The sequence below is a fragment of the Petaurus breviceps genome, unplaced genomic scaffold (assembly GCF_028583685.1).
Source record: "Petaurus breviceps papuanus isolate PSGF00001 unplaced genomic scaffold, PetGlider_PUasm1.0 90792, whole genome shotgun sequence".
Taxonomy (NCBI): Eukaryota; Metazoa; Chordata; class Mammalia; order Diprotodontia; family Petauridae; genus Petaurus; species Petaurus breviceps.
Window position 1 is genome coordinate 8,173,921 of NW_027187347.1, and position 16,401 is coordinate 8,190,321.

General features: G+C 40.3%; 1 protein-coding gene across 1 annotated transcript in view; it reads left to right on the plus strand.

Moving 5' to 3' along the window:
• The window catches only part of TMPRSS7 (transmembrane serine protease 7), an 88,438-nt gene that overhangs the window by 45,386 nt on the left and 26,651 nt on the right, over window positions 1-16,401 (plus strand). Inside the window, exons 10-11 of the mRNA XM_069070022.1 lie at window positions 2,619-2,725; window positions 12,701-12,837. Coding sequence (XP_068926123.1) covers window positions 2,619-2,725; window positions 12,701-12,837 — 244 coding nt within the window. The remainder of the gene's footprint in view (window positions 1-2,618; window positions 2,726-12,700; window positions 12,838-16,401) is intronic.

The following is a 16,401-nucleotide window of genomic DNA, read 5'->3' on the forward strand; positions in this document are numbered from 1 at the left end:
GGAATTGTAACCCTGGGCGCTATTACAAAATGCTTATAACTTTGTGTTTTCCTGGTACCCTAAAAAATAATGGAAACTTTGAACATATTTGGAAAAAAAGAGATATCTTCTTGTTTCTGAATATAAACTTTTAGTCACATTTACTATTGGCTTACTCAGGCAGATTTCCTTACAGATAATTCCTCCTAAAACACTATTCTCATTCAATTATCCCTTCCCTAGAGGGTCCTTTCCCCCCAGCACACAAACTATAAACAGATTCCTGTTATCTGTCATCTCAGTCTTTTGAAACCCTTCATGATCTAGCCCCACTCTACTTTTTCATTGTTATTTCCATTATTGACTACCATGTACATTTGCTCCAGGAAGGTCACTCTCCTCTCTGTCACACCAATATGATCAGTATCCCATGAATATTCATCCTCTGTCTCTGTCTAGGGAAAACTCTATGTTATATCCTTCAAACTGTCCTCCAGTCTCACCTCTTCTATGAAGACCATGTTCTAAATTTCATTGATTTCCTTTGTTCTTTTCTTACAATCCAAGTCTAGATTATTTGATCTCACATTGAATTACATTCTGTCTTGCATGATGATTCATTGTTGTTACATATAATATGTGTTCTATCTTTCCCAACTAGTTCTAAGTCTCTTGAGGCTAGGGGTCACATTTTATATATCTATATATCCAAAAGCACCTAGGAGAACACTTGAATGGGGGAGTTATTCTTTGGATCACAGATTTAGAGCCAGGGGGGATCTTAGATATTATTAATTGTTAGTTAGCCTCACTTTGCAGATGAGGAAACTGAGATAACAAGAGAGGTTTTTTCTTGCCCAAGGTCATTTATATGGTAAGCATCAGAGTTGGTATTTGAACCTAAGTCCTTTGCCTCTGAATCTATCATGGTTTCTCTTATTCAAATGGCAGAATGATTGATTGGCCCTTTAGCTTTGTCCATTACTCTGGGAGGAGTATATTGTGACATGAAAAGTTTGAGAGACATAGTTTCTGGGTAATTAATCATTTCATTAATTATGCTAGCAAGAAGTTAATAAAAAGGATGGTCATTTGGCCATCTCTTCTAAACCAAAGACCCCTCATGGAATCCATTTAAGCCCTTGTAAGAGTAGGTGTTCCTGAGGTTGGAAAGCAACTCTGATTGGCTAACAAGTAATGGGAGAATTAATATTATAATGAGAGGTGGACTTATTCTAATAAGAGTCTGCAGATATGACTTTGATCCATCAGTCTTAGGTAAAGAGTCTTATCTATACCTCTTCCATCCTGTCTATGGACCCATGTGACTAAAATACAGGGGGCTGGAATCCACCACTTCACCTAAACCAGAATTCTGATCAGATCTAAGTTTTCCTGGTTTTGCCTGAGATTTCATCTCATTATCAGCCCTGCACTTCGAAGGCTGGCTGAATAACCTAGAGTGACTGATTTCAGAATGAGGAGAAAGGAAAGGGAAAAGCTTTATGTAATAATTGGTTATTAAATATTTATATATAAATTACTTATAATAAATAATTGGTTATTAATATGAGAGATATAATTTCTCTCATTATAAATTGACTTTAACAAACATCCTTAAATACAAAATATTGTGCTGGGTGCTGGGGATACAAACAAAAAGAAAAGACCCTCTCTCCTCAAGGAGTTTATATTCTACCAGGACGATACAACACAGACATACAAGGCATTATGAGAAGAGAAAGGTAACAACTCAGGGAGATCAGGGTAGGCTTCCCAGAGGAGGCGGTGTCTAAGCTAAGCTTTAAAGGGAGATTGAACTTCTTTCAAGATAAATATGTAAACCCTTGACCTCTGGGCTAGAGTTGAACCTGTTAGTGTTGTTATTGCTATTGTTCTTTGTCTTTCATTCTTGAATAGAACCATGACACCAGGGAGGTGATGCCATGACAGGCAAGTGAATTGGCTTTAAGTGAAGAAGAGCTATACAGAGTCACTAGCCTCACTTCCTCCTCCAGAACCATCTAGGTCCAGTGGCCAGATAAGGATCAGGAAGACTGGAGATGGACCCCTGAACCTGAATAGAGAGTTCAGACAAGGCTGTTTTCCCTTTCCTTTAGTGAGATGAAGCTTGAATATGGTATAGTTGAAAGTGACTATGACTAAGGTAAAGCAAAAACGAGATCCCATTCTCCTGATTCACAGACCAGCATGTCTTCTACATTTCCACCATGCTTATTGTTATGGACTCAGTCTTCTAGTTTGTTCTTCTCCTTTCTAGCCATTATTTACAAAACCTCAAATCATTCTACACTGGCATATTACTGCAGCTTCAATTTTTTGAAATTCAATTTTATTTTGTTTTCATGTCTATATTTTCTTGCTCCCTTATCACCCTCTGTTTTCCTACCCCTTTGAGAAATCAAGGAAAAACAATCCCATTCTAAAAAGGTATTATTACTGAATCTTCTAAAAGAAAGAGCAATGGGGACAGGAAATAACATCCTGCTCTTCCACAGGCCATCTCAGAAGCGCAGTAGTAAAGTATTATTGGGCATTTGGGCAATAACGAAAACCCTGGAGACCTGAACGTGCACTCAGACCAAAACATTTCCTGACCTTCTGTTTGTTCTCCACAGACTCCCCTGCCAACTCTAGGGATAGCACTAAAATTTCATAACTACACAATAACCAAGAAGAATGTGAAAGGCTGTGATCATGGTTGGTGGGAAATCAATGAGCACATGTAAGTGATTTTCATATAATAACAGCAATAGTAAGTTAAATGAAATAACATATAAAGTGCTTTGCAAACTTAATGCTATATAAATCATAGCTATCAGTTAAGATTTATAAAGTACTTTAAATTTTACAAAACTCTTTATACATATGATCCTCTTTGATATATGAATGATTGCTGATGGACAGCAACCGGCCAGGAGAGTTCTCCATACCACTGGGCTAGGATATGCAACTTGGGACTATTTTGACAAGGGAAAGCTAGATTGTCTTGCCAGACTGAGCTAGACTTAGTAGTCCCTAGATATCATTTTTTAAATTGTACTTTAGTTTCTTTTTTCAATAAAACAAAAGACATTCATTCATTTCCCACTACTATTTCTCCCTCTCCTCTTGCCTCAGCTACACACATAGATGGTCTTACTCTTGATCTTGTCATGATCCGCAAGTGTTCTGCTTCCATGTTAATGAACTCTAACATTCCTTTATTTGATCATAGTTATTCCATCCTTCTGTCAGTAGATTGCCCCCTTTATCATGCCCACTTTCTTACTTGTCTTCAATCTTTTCCTATCTATTGGATGCTTCCCTACTGCCTATAAATAGACCCATGTCTCCTCCAGCTTCAAAAACTCTTCACTTGATTTGTTCATCCTCACTAGCTTTTGCCCCACATCTCTCCTCCCATTCATGGCTAAGCTCAATTACAACTACTTTGATACTGTCAATCACTCTCTTCTTGATCTTTTTTCACTCTAGGTTTTCCAGCCCACTGCTCTCCCTGGTTCTTCTCTTACCTTCCTGACCACTCCTCAATCTCCTTGGCTGGATCTTCATCCAGGTTATGCTATTAATTGTGGGTGTTCTCCAAAGTTCTATCCAGGGTCCTCTTCTCTTCTCTCTATGTTATTTCACTTTGTGATCTCATTGCCTTTCAGGATTCAACTATGAACTTTAGGCAGATTATTCTCAGATTTATTTGTCCAGTCCTGCTTTCTCTACTGACCTTTAGTCTCATATAACCAGATGCCTATTGGACATCTCAAACTGGTTAATACATGGATTCGACATATCCAAAACTGAACTCATTATTTTTGTTGAATTTCAGTTGATCAGTCATGTACTGACTCTTCACGACCCTGTGGACCAATTGTCAAATTTCTATGGTGTTTTCTTGGCAAAAATAGTGGAGTGGTTTGACATTTCCTTCTCTAGTGGATTCTTTTATCAGTCAATCAGAGGTTAAGTAACTTCCCCAGGGTCACACAGCTAATAAGTGTCTGAGGTTGGATTTGAACTCAGGTCTTCCTGACTCCAGACTCATTACTCTATCCACTGAGTCACCAGCTGCCTCTATTATCTTTATCATGTACTTTATCTTTTCCCTAAATCCTCTTCTCTTCCTAACTTCTTTCTTCTTTGTATTGAGGGTAACAACATTATCCTAGTCACTAAGGTTTGTAAAATAGATAATATTCTTAACTCCTCATCCCCCTAAAGCCAATCAGTTACCGAGGTCTGTCTTTTATATCTTTGTGATGTCTCTCATCCATGCTTCCTCTTCTCCTCTAGCAGGACCTCATCACCCCAAACCTGGACTATGGCAGTACCATGCTGGTTGATTTTCCCTGCCTCAAGTCCCTTCCCACTCCAGTCCATCCTCCACTCAGCTGTCAAATCAATCACCCTGAAGTACAAGTCTGACAGTGTCATTCTCCTAGCCAAGCATTTCCCATGGCTAACTATTGTCTTTAGGATCAAACATAAAATTCTCTGGCCTTTAGGATGTGTAGGTTAGGGCTATTTCAAAGTGGACAAAGGGAAATCCAGATTGTCTTGGCATTCTGAGTCAGACCAATTCCCTAGTTCCCATATTTTAAATTGTAATTTAGTTTCTTTTTTCTACCAAGAAAGACATTTATGTATTCTGATGACTTACTTCTCCCCCTCCCCCCCCAATTCAGCTACGCACATAGATGGTCATGTGCTTGGTCTTGCTATCTTTCACAAGTGATGCTTGCTACCATCCATAGTCCTTCACATCCCTGAACCTTCCCAACTTTCCAGTCTGCTTACACTTACTGCCATGTACTCTTCAATCCAGTGGCTCCGGCCAACTTGATGTTCCTTGAGCAAGACACTTTATCTTCCACCTCCAGGAATTTTTCCTGGTTATGATCCAGGCATGGAAAGTTCTCTTTCTTCATCCCTGCCTTTCAACTTCTCTGACTTCCTTCAAGTCCTGGCTAAACGCTTACCTTCTGCAAGAAAGCTTTCTCAACCCCCCTTAATCTTAGTGCTTTCCAGTTGAGACACACACACACAAATGCACACACAAACATACACACATTTACTCTCCACACATGTACATGTATATGTGCATACATGTGTGTTCATGTATGCACACGTGCACGCAGGGCACATGTGTACATGCACACATGTATATATGTTCTTACACCTGCACATACTCAATAAACACATGTGTATATATACGTGTGTGTATGCACACATCTATGAATGACCCTCTTGGCAGTTAGGTGGTACAGTACATAAAGTGCAGGGAGTGGAGTCACGAACTGAATTCAGATCTAGCCTTGGGCTGTAGTTGTGTGACTCTGGACAAGTCATAACTGCTATCTGCCTCAGTTTCCTCAACTATAGAATGGGGATGATAATAGCAATTACCCCCTAGGTTATTGTGAAGATCAAATAAGATAATATTTGTGCAGTGGTTTAGTACAACGTATAGATGCTTGGTAGGTGTTTCTTTCCCATTTCCTTCCCCTCCTTGGGAGCAGGGACCTTTTGTTTTTTGCCTTTCTCTCTAGCCCCAGAACTTAGTCCAATGACTAGCACATTGTTGTTTCTCTGTTGTTTTCAGCCACGAACACTCTTTGTGGCCCCGTGGACCACAGCATGCCAATGCTGTCCACGAAGTTTTCTTGGCAAGGACGCTGGAGTGGTTTGCCATTGTTTTCTTCAGTGGATTAAGGCAACTCTACCTCACTTAAATCCAATTGACACCCAAGTCATGACATCATCCATGAGGTCTCTGGTCCTCTTCAAAAATGAAGGACAAGTGACAGCTAGCTGGGGTAGTGTATAGAGCTCAGGTCAGCTCAGATCAGGTCAGGAGGACTTTAACCCAGATTGCCTCCCTCCCCTCAAAAAAGAAGAAGAAAACTAAAATGAAGGACAAACAACGAAGCAAATAGTGGCTAAGTGACTTTCCTAAGGTCACACAGATAGTCAGTGTCTGAGGCTAGATTTGAACTCAGGTCTTCCTGACTCCAAACCCAGTGCTCTGTCCGCTGAACCACCTCATGCATAGTTGGTACTTAATAAATGCTTGTTGACTTAGTCATATAAGGGCGCAAAGTACTTTGCTTGAAGGAACTTTGCTCAAAGAAATGGATATAGAAATAGGTTCTTAGCTTTCTTTGAGAAGCTAATATTAACTTTAGTCCAAGTTTAAGCTTTAAAGTTAAAAGGATGGATTATTATTTGTCATAATGACCTTTTAATGAGGACATCTTTGCTTCCCAATGTTCTGAACTTCAGGAATGATCATCCTTACTACTAATTTCAAGCCAAGTTATTCTTGAAGATATCACTAGAGGATATCATAGCATTATTGGGAAAGCAGCAGGGTGTAATGGAAAGAATGCTACATCTGGAGCCTGAGGTACTGGGTTCAAATTCTTACCCTGTCACTTGTGTGACCTTGAACAAGTCACCAGTCCTCTACAGGCCTCAGTAACCTTTTGTAAAATGAAGTTGTTGGACTAGATTATTTCTTTGGCCTCTTCCAATTTATGATGCCACAATCTCTATGATGTTGTGATGAACCATGTTGGGAAAGCAGCAGAATTCAGTGGAAAGACCCCTAGCTCTGGGGCCAAGTTGTCATTCAGTTATTTTTCAGTCACATTTGATTTGTGACCCCATTTTTTTTTTTTTGGCAAAGATACTGGAGTGGTTTACCATTTCCTTCTCTAGATCATTTTACAGATGAGGAAACTGAGGCAAACAGGTTTAAGTGACTTGTCCAGGGTCACACAACTATTAAGTGTCTAAGGCCAGATTTGAACTCTTCCAGACTCCAGGCCCAGCACTCTGTGCACTATGGTGCCACCTAGCTGCCCCCTTAGGCAGGATACCTGGGTTAAAAATCCCAACTCAGAGGCTTACTTCCTGTGCTATATTAAGCCAGTCACTTAACCTTCACACACTTCAGTTTCCTCATCTATAAAATGAGGGCCAGAGCTAGATGATCTTTGAGGTCCCTTCCACCTCTGTATCTCTGATCAGAACTGCTTTTATCTCTACTGGATGTAGAATATTACCTAACCTTCTACTATTAATGATACTTTGGGGCTTCTTTGTAAGTAAAATTTAGTTGAGCAACCATTTATTAATTGCCTGTTATGTTCAAGGAACTGCAGATACAAACTGGAAGTACAATCCTTCCCCTTAAGAAACTTAAAATCTACCTAAAAGGAAAGGCTTTATTTTTTTAAGTTTATTTATTTTTGTTTACAACATTCACTTCTTATTTTTAGGGTTTTGGGGTTTTATTTTTTGCTTTTAGGAGGGCAATTGGGGTTAAGTGACTTGCCCAAGGTCACACGGCTAGTAAGTGTGTCAAGCGTCTGAGCCCGAATTTGAACTCAGGTCTTCCTGACTCCAGGGCCAGTGCTCTATTCACCCAAGCCACCTAGCCATTCCTACAACATTCACTTCAAGTTTTCAATTTTCTCCCGTCCCTCCCTTTCCCACTCCAGCCTTAAAAGTTGGGTGGGGAAAAAAATCTTTTTGTCAAGTGATGTTTTCCAAGGAGTGATTTTTTTTAAGTTGCCCGCTTGTTATTTATTTATTTCTGAAGTCCAGAACATGTATTTATCTGCTAATTGAACCAAGGCAAGTCTCTGTGGTCAGTGGAATAGTCAGTTGTCTATTGAATTGAAGGTCTATGGCTCATACTTTTATCTCTCCAGGAGCCTTAAAATCATTTCGGCTGGAAAAGTTACTGGTTCTGACTGTCTTTTTGAGTTAAATAACATCTTTTAAAATGCAAATGAACTTGGGAGGGCATTCAAATTAATGAGGGAAGGCTCATTCACACCTTAGAGGGAATTCTTTAAATAGATCCTTTATTCCTTCAGACTGAGTGAAACTGCCCTGAATACAAGTGTTTACAAGAGAAGGGAGAGGTGTTTTAGGTTTGTTGTTGTAAGGACTGGGCTGATCCAGAACATAGGTGTAATGTAATGCCAGGAAAGGCAACTTCCCAAGGTTCAGAATACCAGCATAGGTGCTCTCCATTTTATTCAGTGACCAACCAAGAATAGAGAAGATCAAAACATGGCATCATTCAAAATACAGCATTTACTAAGTGTGATTAAATAATCTCCAAGTACTACCCCACCCCAGGACCTTCCATTCATTCAATCAATTACAAAGTCCCTGTTCTTAATACTTCTCCACCCCTAGGCTGTACCTTCATTTGGTCCATCACAAAGCTCCTCTTCTCAAATGGAGATTAGTTTTTAGTTTCCAAACATAAGTAAAGTACATTCATTTGTTCAATCATAGAACACAAAAAGGTCAAAAGTTCCCCACCCCTGGATCACAATTGAATCTACCCCAGAGTTACTTCAAGTTTAAGCACAGCACTTAATACCCAAATGGAGGTCTTTTCTTCATCTTTACACAAGGCAAGTTCTCAGCAATCTTAGTTCCTGGGGAGACAAGGCTTAGCAAGGCCACAAGATACATTGCCAGTCCCTTCATTAATTCATCCTCTGTCTGTAGAACAGTCCTAGAACCCCTGAAAACATTAGCAAAACCCTCTCCCAGGATTTCTGTAAACATACAACAAGAAAATCCTTCTTCAGGGCTTCTGAACCAACAGAAAGGCTCCCAGACCCCTGCAACAACAGCACTGTCCTTCACCAGTGGACAGTAGTCACTCTGTCTGCAGGACAGTCTCCAGACCCCTGCAACAACAGCACTGTCCTTCACCAGTGGACAGTATTCACTCTGTCTGCAGGACAGTCTCCAGACCCCTGCAACAACAGCACTGTCCTTCACCAGTGAACAGTATTCACTCTCTGTCTGCAGGACAGTCTCAGGAGCTCTTAGCCAACAGCCAGGTTCCAGGACTTCTTCAACAAAAGGACTGTCTTTCACCAGTGGACAAATCTGGCAAAACAACATCAAAACAGACAGACAAAGTACCAGCAAAACAGCCATGTCTCCTCAGTCCTTGGCAGATCAGGAGGCAGGTCTCCAAAGTCCAGGGCAATTCAAAGTGGCCCCCAGCAATTCTCTTAGTCTCTCTCTGCCTCCACGAGGTGCTACTCCCAAAAAGTTCTTCTGCCTCTCTCTTGTCTCTCCAAATCTATGTCACCAGCTCCTCCCAGTTCAGGACTCTCTTTTCACATCAACAAGTCCATCTCACAGGTGGGATTAACAAGCTCTGGGTTTTAACACAATCAATTTGAAAACCAAGCCAATACAGGGGAATCTTTATATTCCATTACTATCACAATAGGCTATAGAGTGGAAGGCCTGGGATAGTCTTATCCTCCCATAAGAGCATTCTGAGCTTGGTGAGTCATTTTTTAAAAAAAAAACTAGAGACCTGGAGATATGTGAGAACAGAGCTCAGAAAGACAAACTTTACCTCCTTTGAGGCCCAGGACTTGTGTGAATTACAAGAAATCATTATTTCCTCCCTTCCCTTCCCTCTCCATCCCAACCACTCCTTTCCAAGTTTCCTATTAATAGGGCACCGCCATCTCCCCAGTCCCTTAGGCTCCCTACATAAAGGTCATCCTCAGCTCCTCCTTTTCATCTTCCATATCCAATTTGTTTCTGAGGCCCATCAATTTTAACTCCATAAAGGCTCTCTCATAGGCCCCCTTGACTCCTCTTATGCTGCCACCATCTTACAGCAAGTCCTTGTCCCTTCCCATCTGGACTGTGGCAATCTGCTGGTTAGCCTTCTCACTCCCACCCATCCTCCCCTCAGCTGTCAACGGGATCTTCCTAAGGAGCGGGTCTGACCATCTCCAGTGGGTTTCGATCGCCCCTAGGATCAAACATATAGTCTTCAGTTTGGTTTCCAAAGCCCTTCATGACTTGCTTCCTGCCACATTTCCAGCCTTCTTGTACCTTATGCCACCCCACCCTCCTTTCTTTGTTGTTTAGTTGTTTCAGTCACACCTAACTCTTCCTGACCCCATTTGGGATTTTCTTGACAAAGATACTGGAGTGGTTTGCCATTTCCTTCTCCAGATCATTTTACAGATGAGGAAACTGAGGCAAAGTTAAATGACTTGCCCATGGTCACACATCCAGTACATGTCTAAGGCCACATTTGAACTCAGGTCTTCCTGCCTCCAGGCTCAGCACTCTATACGCTGCACCACCTAACTGTCTGCCTTCCCACCTTTTCCTCCAATGAATTTTCACTAACTATCCCCCATATATGGAATGCTATCCCTCCTCATCTCTTCCTCCTGGCTTCCTTCAAGTCCCGGCTAAAATCCCACCTCCTACAGGAAGCCTTTTCTGATCCCCCTTAATTCTGGTGCCTTTTCTCTATTGATTATTTCCTACTTATCTTGTATTATGTTTGCATATAATTATTTTCATGTTGTCTCCACCATTAGATTGTGAGTCCTTTTTTTTTTTTTTTTGGTTTTTCTCTTTGGAGGGGGGAAGGTAGGACAATTGGGGTTAAGTGACTTGCCCAAGGTCACATGGCTAGTTTTGCCTTAAGTGTCTGAGGCTGGATTTGAATTCAGGTCTTCCTGACTCCAGGGCCAGTGCTCTATTCACTGCACCACCTAGCTGCCCCTAGATTGTGAGTTCCTTTAAAACATGGACTGTTTTTTTTTCTACCTTTCTTTGTGTCCCTAGCTCTTAGTACAGTACCTGGCACACAGTTAAATGTTTATTGACTGACTGAAAATGAGTGAGGATTCAGTTTAAAGATACACTCTATCAATGTGTCTCCATCAGGTGGGTTAATTGGATGAACAGACTTGATCTGACCAATGAATTCTGGCTTTACATTCCTCCGAGGAGGATGGATGTTAATTAGTTACCTCTCATTAATTAGTTACCTGGATTACCCAGGATTCTTTGCTACTTCTTTTCCATTTTTGCCTCTCCTTTGACAGCTTCACAATTGGTCAGTATTGCCATAGGAGGTTGGATTGGGCAAGGAAAAGAGAATCTTAGACAATTCTTTTAGTGAAAGGGAAAATAGAGAAAGAAGTTAAAATAAATAGTTCAAATGAGATTTCAGGATTATTTATGGACTCCAGTTACTCAAATTCTCCCTCTCCCCAAAGGACCATGGATAGTTGAGTGTCTGAGCAGCTACTTCACAATAAGTGCTTTCGGGGCAGCTAGGTTGTACAGTGAATAGAGCACTGGCCCTGGAGTCAAAAGGATCTGAGTTCAAATTTGACCTCAGGCAGCCACTAGCTTTGTGACTCTGGGCAAGTCACTTAACCCTGACTGCCTTTAAAAAAAAAAATCAGTGCTTCTTATATAGGAGAGGCAGCATGGTATAGCAGATAGCGACCTGGTCTTAGAGTCTGGAAGTCCTGGGTTCAAGACTTACCTCTGCCATATATTGGTTAACCTTTCAGGACTCTGGACAGTTCTTTTCCAAGAAGAATGTGGTGACTTGCATTGTCAGTTTCCCCATGGTTCCTCATACCAATGAAATCATAGGTCCAGTCCCTGTACTAGAGGAAGAAACTGAATTATGGAGAAATTAAATCAATCCTGAGTACTCAAAACATAAAAAAAAACAACAACCAACTAGCTCAGAGTTGGAAGTTACCTTAGAAATCATTTGTTTAACTCCATCATTTTACAAATCTGGAAATTGAGGCCCAGAGTAGTAATTTGCCCCCAGTCATGCAGAGCTGAGATTTGAATATGTACTCTCTAACTCCAAATTCAGTATTCTTTCTACTATACTACTCAGAAGAAGAAAAAAAACCTCATTATTTACAGCAGGAGGAATATGAAGGACAGTGGTGGTCAAAATGTAAATGAACTTAGGTTACACCAAAGCTTGACCCATAAAACCCAACACATTTCCAATCATTTAATCAATCAACAAAATGCCTACTATGTGCCTGATACTGTGCTAGGTTCTGGTGAAATAAAAGCTAAAACTTCCAGTCTCCTCTGGCAGTACTAATCAACTGAGAAGCAAAGGAAAGTACACCCTTAAATGTTTGTGGACTGACTGAAAGTGAGTGAGATTTCAGTTTAAGTTACATTCTATTGTGTCTAAACTCCATCATATTGGTGAATTCAATGTACATGCTTGATCTGACCTAATGAATAAAGCAATCCCAGCCCTCAAGAAGCTTGAAGTCTACTGGGGGGGCAGGGAGAGACAACTCATACATAAATAGGCATATACACAATAAATATGTGTAGGGGATGGGGTAGAACACCAGCATCTGGGGAGGGTGGTCCTTGAACAGAATTTTGAAAGAAAGAATTCTCTGAAGTGGTGTTGAGTAGGAAATGAATTCCTGGTGTGGGGGCAAGCCAGTGCAAAGAGTGAGAGAAGAGTTGTGATCTAACCTATGAGGAACAGCAAGAAAGCAGGTTTGTTTGGACCTTGGAAGGTGGGAAGGGGAGGAATGAATAATCAGATTGGAAAGGTAGGTTGGGGCTGGGCTACAAAGGGATTTGAAAGTCAAATAGAGATTTTTAGTTTTGATCCTACAGGCTACAGGGGAGTTACATGGACAGGCGTACTTTAGAAAAATCAGTTTGGAAGCTGGGGGAGGATGGACTGGAGAGGGGAAAAGAATCGAGACAGGTGAACCAATTGGGACTCCATTGTAATAGTCCAGGAGAGGCTAAATCCAGTGCCCCAGAATCTGACCTCGTTATCTTTCTCCTTTGTCTTTCCCCTTTGTCACTCTCTTCTCAGGTACTGTGGTTCTTACATTGATCACCAGACAATTTTCCGAATAGCCAGCTCTGTAGTTCACATTCAACTTCAGTGCAGCTCAAGACTTTCAGACAAACCGCTTTTGGTGGAATATGGTAGTTACAACATCAGCCAACGTAAGAATGAGATCCCCCCACCCTTTGATAGATCCAGTTGCAGTCAATCTATGGATGCCTTTTTATACCATGTGATTCTCATCCATCCTCCATAGAAGATATGCTCATTGTGCTAGAGGTCACACCCCAGATCTTTTTTTTTTCTTTTTTGGAGGGCAGTTGGGGTTAAGTGACTTGCCCAAGGTCACATGGCTACTTTTTGTGTTAAGTGTCTGAATCCAGATTTGAACTCAGGTTCTCCTGACTCCAGGGCCGGTGTTCTGTTCACTGCGCCACCTAGCTGCACCCCCCCAGACCTTTTTTATAAACATTTTTGTGGGTACCAGTACAGTAATTGGGCTATCCTGTCATCTTTCACTCTCACCAGCTTAGAGGTATTTTATGACACTTCTTACATACAAATTATTGTCAGTAAGATGCTGCAGCCTACTCCAACCCACTAGATAGCTTTCCCTTGCCCTTTGGGATCCTTGCAAATTTGATCCTTCTGAGATGGTGGTTAGCCATGATTCTAAGCAGTATGCTGAAAGGGATGGGGGGACAAACTAGAACTGTGATTTCTATAGCATAGGGTGCTACCTCAGTCAGTGAGACTTCCTCACCCAATGCAGTCCTCTACTTTTCCTGCAAGTTAAGAGAAGCAGTATCAAACTCAAGTAGAAACAGGCTACTCATCCCTGCATAAGGATCCCTGCAGATGGCATACTGACTCAGTCTTTTAAAAGTAATGTTATATATGTGTTGTTTTTATTTTATTATTTTTGAATTTGAATTTTATTATTATTTATTTTATTATTTTTGTTTTGTTCTTGCTAAGTCATTCAGTGGATTTTACCTGACCCCTTCGACTTTGTCCTTGGGGTTTTCTTGACAAGGATACTGGAGAGGTTTACCATTTCCTTCTTCAGAATATCCCCATTTTGCAGATGAGGAAACTGAGGCAAACAGTTTGAGTGACTTGCCCAAGGTTGCACAGATAGTGAGTGTCTGTGGTTGGATTTAACTTCAGATCTTCCTGACTCCAGGCCAGATGCTCTATCCACTGCATCACCTAACTACCCTGGTATTTTTTATTTATTTTGTTAAATATTTCTCAATTACATTATCATCTGGTTCTGACATGGGCTGCCTGGCAGGCTGAGTGTTTGAGTCCTCTCTCTATCCAGTGGCAAGGTTAAAGACTTGCCCAGGGTCATACAGCCAGTATATGTCAGAGGCTTCTAGGCCCTCCCTCTGTCCACCCATATGCATTGCCTCTATCCTATTTTTAAAACCTTAATAATATAATCAAATGTAGTAGCTGCTGCACTGGCTAGTATTATAGAGTTTAAATGGTAAATAATGAACTTTAATGTAACTTACATAGTTACTATTTTGTTTTTCAAAGTAGTATTTTAAAAATTATTGAGTTTTTGTTATATATCTTTACCCCACAGGTGCCCTTTCCTGGTGGTGTTTTACAATCAATTAATTACTTCTCATATTATTCTTAATAGGTAGGATAGTATTATGACCCTGAAAATTTCTCAGTCTAGAAGTGTACTGCCTGGCTTCATGCCTGGAATGCATTTCCCTCTTATCTCTGCCTGTGGAAATATTTTTCTTCCTTGAGGCCGAGCTCAGGCTATTAACCCACTGGGAAAGCATTCCTATAAAATGGAAACTTTTCATAAACAGAGACTGTTTCTCTTTTGACAGTTATGTTTTTGTATCTCCAGACACCCAGCACAGTTCCTTGAACATTGTAGGCACTTAATAGATTCTTTTTTTTTTTCATATTTTCAGTATGTTCTTAAATTTTGGCATACTTTTAAAGGCAATCAGGAAAGAAACTGCACAATGAATTTTAGCAAAACTTACAAAGAAATCGCTTGATTTTGGTTTAATCACCCCAGCATACTCACACATACATTCTGGCCTCCAAAGTACTTAATAGACTTTTTTTTTCTGTTGAGGCAAACAGGGTTAAGTGACTTGCCCAGAGTCACACAGCTAATAAGCGTCTGAAGTCAGATTTGATCTCACCTCCTTCTGATTTCAGGGCCAGTAATTTTACTGATTTACCTAGCTGCCTCTAATTGATTCTTGATGGATTATAGTATAGTTTGAGATCTGCTATTAAATTGAATTGAAGTCCCAAATTGCCAATCCACTAAAATTTATTTCTGAAGGCCTGGCCTGCTGATGAAGTTTTTGTGTACACATAAGGCTGGATTTAAATTGTATGGTTCATTATGGCCTAGATTAACTATGGAGATCTGGATAAAGAAAAAATCAGATCAGTCCCTTTTTTTTTTTATCTTAAATCTGCTATAACTTAAAACTCACAGAATTAATGTTGCTACAGTAAGGACTTCAGTGACTTACCTATGTTCTCAGAAATCAGTACAGTGGCAGCAAGTACAGAGACTAATATTAACCTTGAACCTCCTTAAGAAGAATTGTTGAAGCTGGAGAGAGAATTCAGTGCATTTCTGAGGCCGACAATCCCCATTGTTCAAGTGTCTCTCATCTCTATAAGAATGCTAGCTGGGTGGAGAGAAGTCTCTGGACCCAGGTCTCATACCTCATCTGAAATGCCAATCAATACATTCCTTTGATAGATATCAGAGCAGAATCCTAGCTGGCAATTGCTCCAATTCCAACCCAGCTAAAACTACTAATTGGATCCTTAACTAGCCATTCCTGATGGATACATTTGAGACCCTTGAATGGATACATTTAAATCATAAGGCATGACTTCACTGGCATATTTCTCACCTTGCCTGACCCATATTGGGTTGTACTGATTGATCGTCTCTTAGGTTCAATGACCTTGAGTGTCTCAAAGCAAAGGAGGGATGAGAACACAAGTTGATATCAAAATCTTGGCTCCAACATGTTCCTGAACCTCAGCCTAAGGCTCTTTACCCAGCTCTCCACTATTTCTCAAACAGTTGGGTCTCTTGACATTTTGATCTGGCTTTCCAGATTCTCTTGCTATCAATCTGCCTGGTTAGATAAGCAAATGACTTGTTATTTTCTCTGTGATTATAAAAAGAACATTGGACCCAGAAGGGAGAAATCAAAAGAGAAATTCCATTTAAAATAATTGCAGATGGTAGATTTGAGAGTCTACCTGCCAAGACACACACAAGGGCTATCTGAACACAATCACAAAACACTTTTCACACAGATGAAGACAAATCTAAATAGTTGGAGAAATATTAATTGCTCATGGATATGCCAAGCCAAAATGACAAGACTATCTAAAATTTACTTATTTAATACCATACATATCAAATTCTGAAAGAATTATTTTTTAGTGCTAGAAAAAAATAATAGCAAATTCATCTGGAGGAACAAAAGGTCAATAATAACAAAGGAATAGATGAAAAAAACAATACCAGATCTTAAACTATATTAGAAAGAAGTAATTTATCAAAATAATTTGGTATTTGTCAAGAGATAGAGTGGTAGCTCAGTGGAACAGATAAGGCATACGATATATAGAACTAAATGACCACACTAATCTAATGGTTGATAAACCCAAAGATCTAAGCTTTGAGGACAAAAACTCACTAT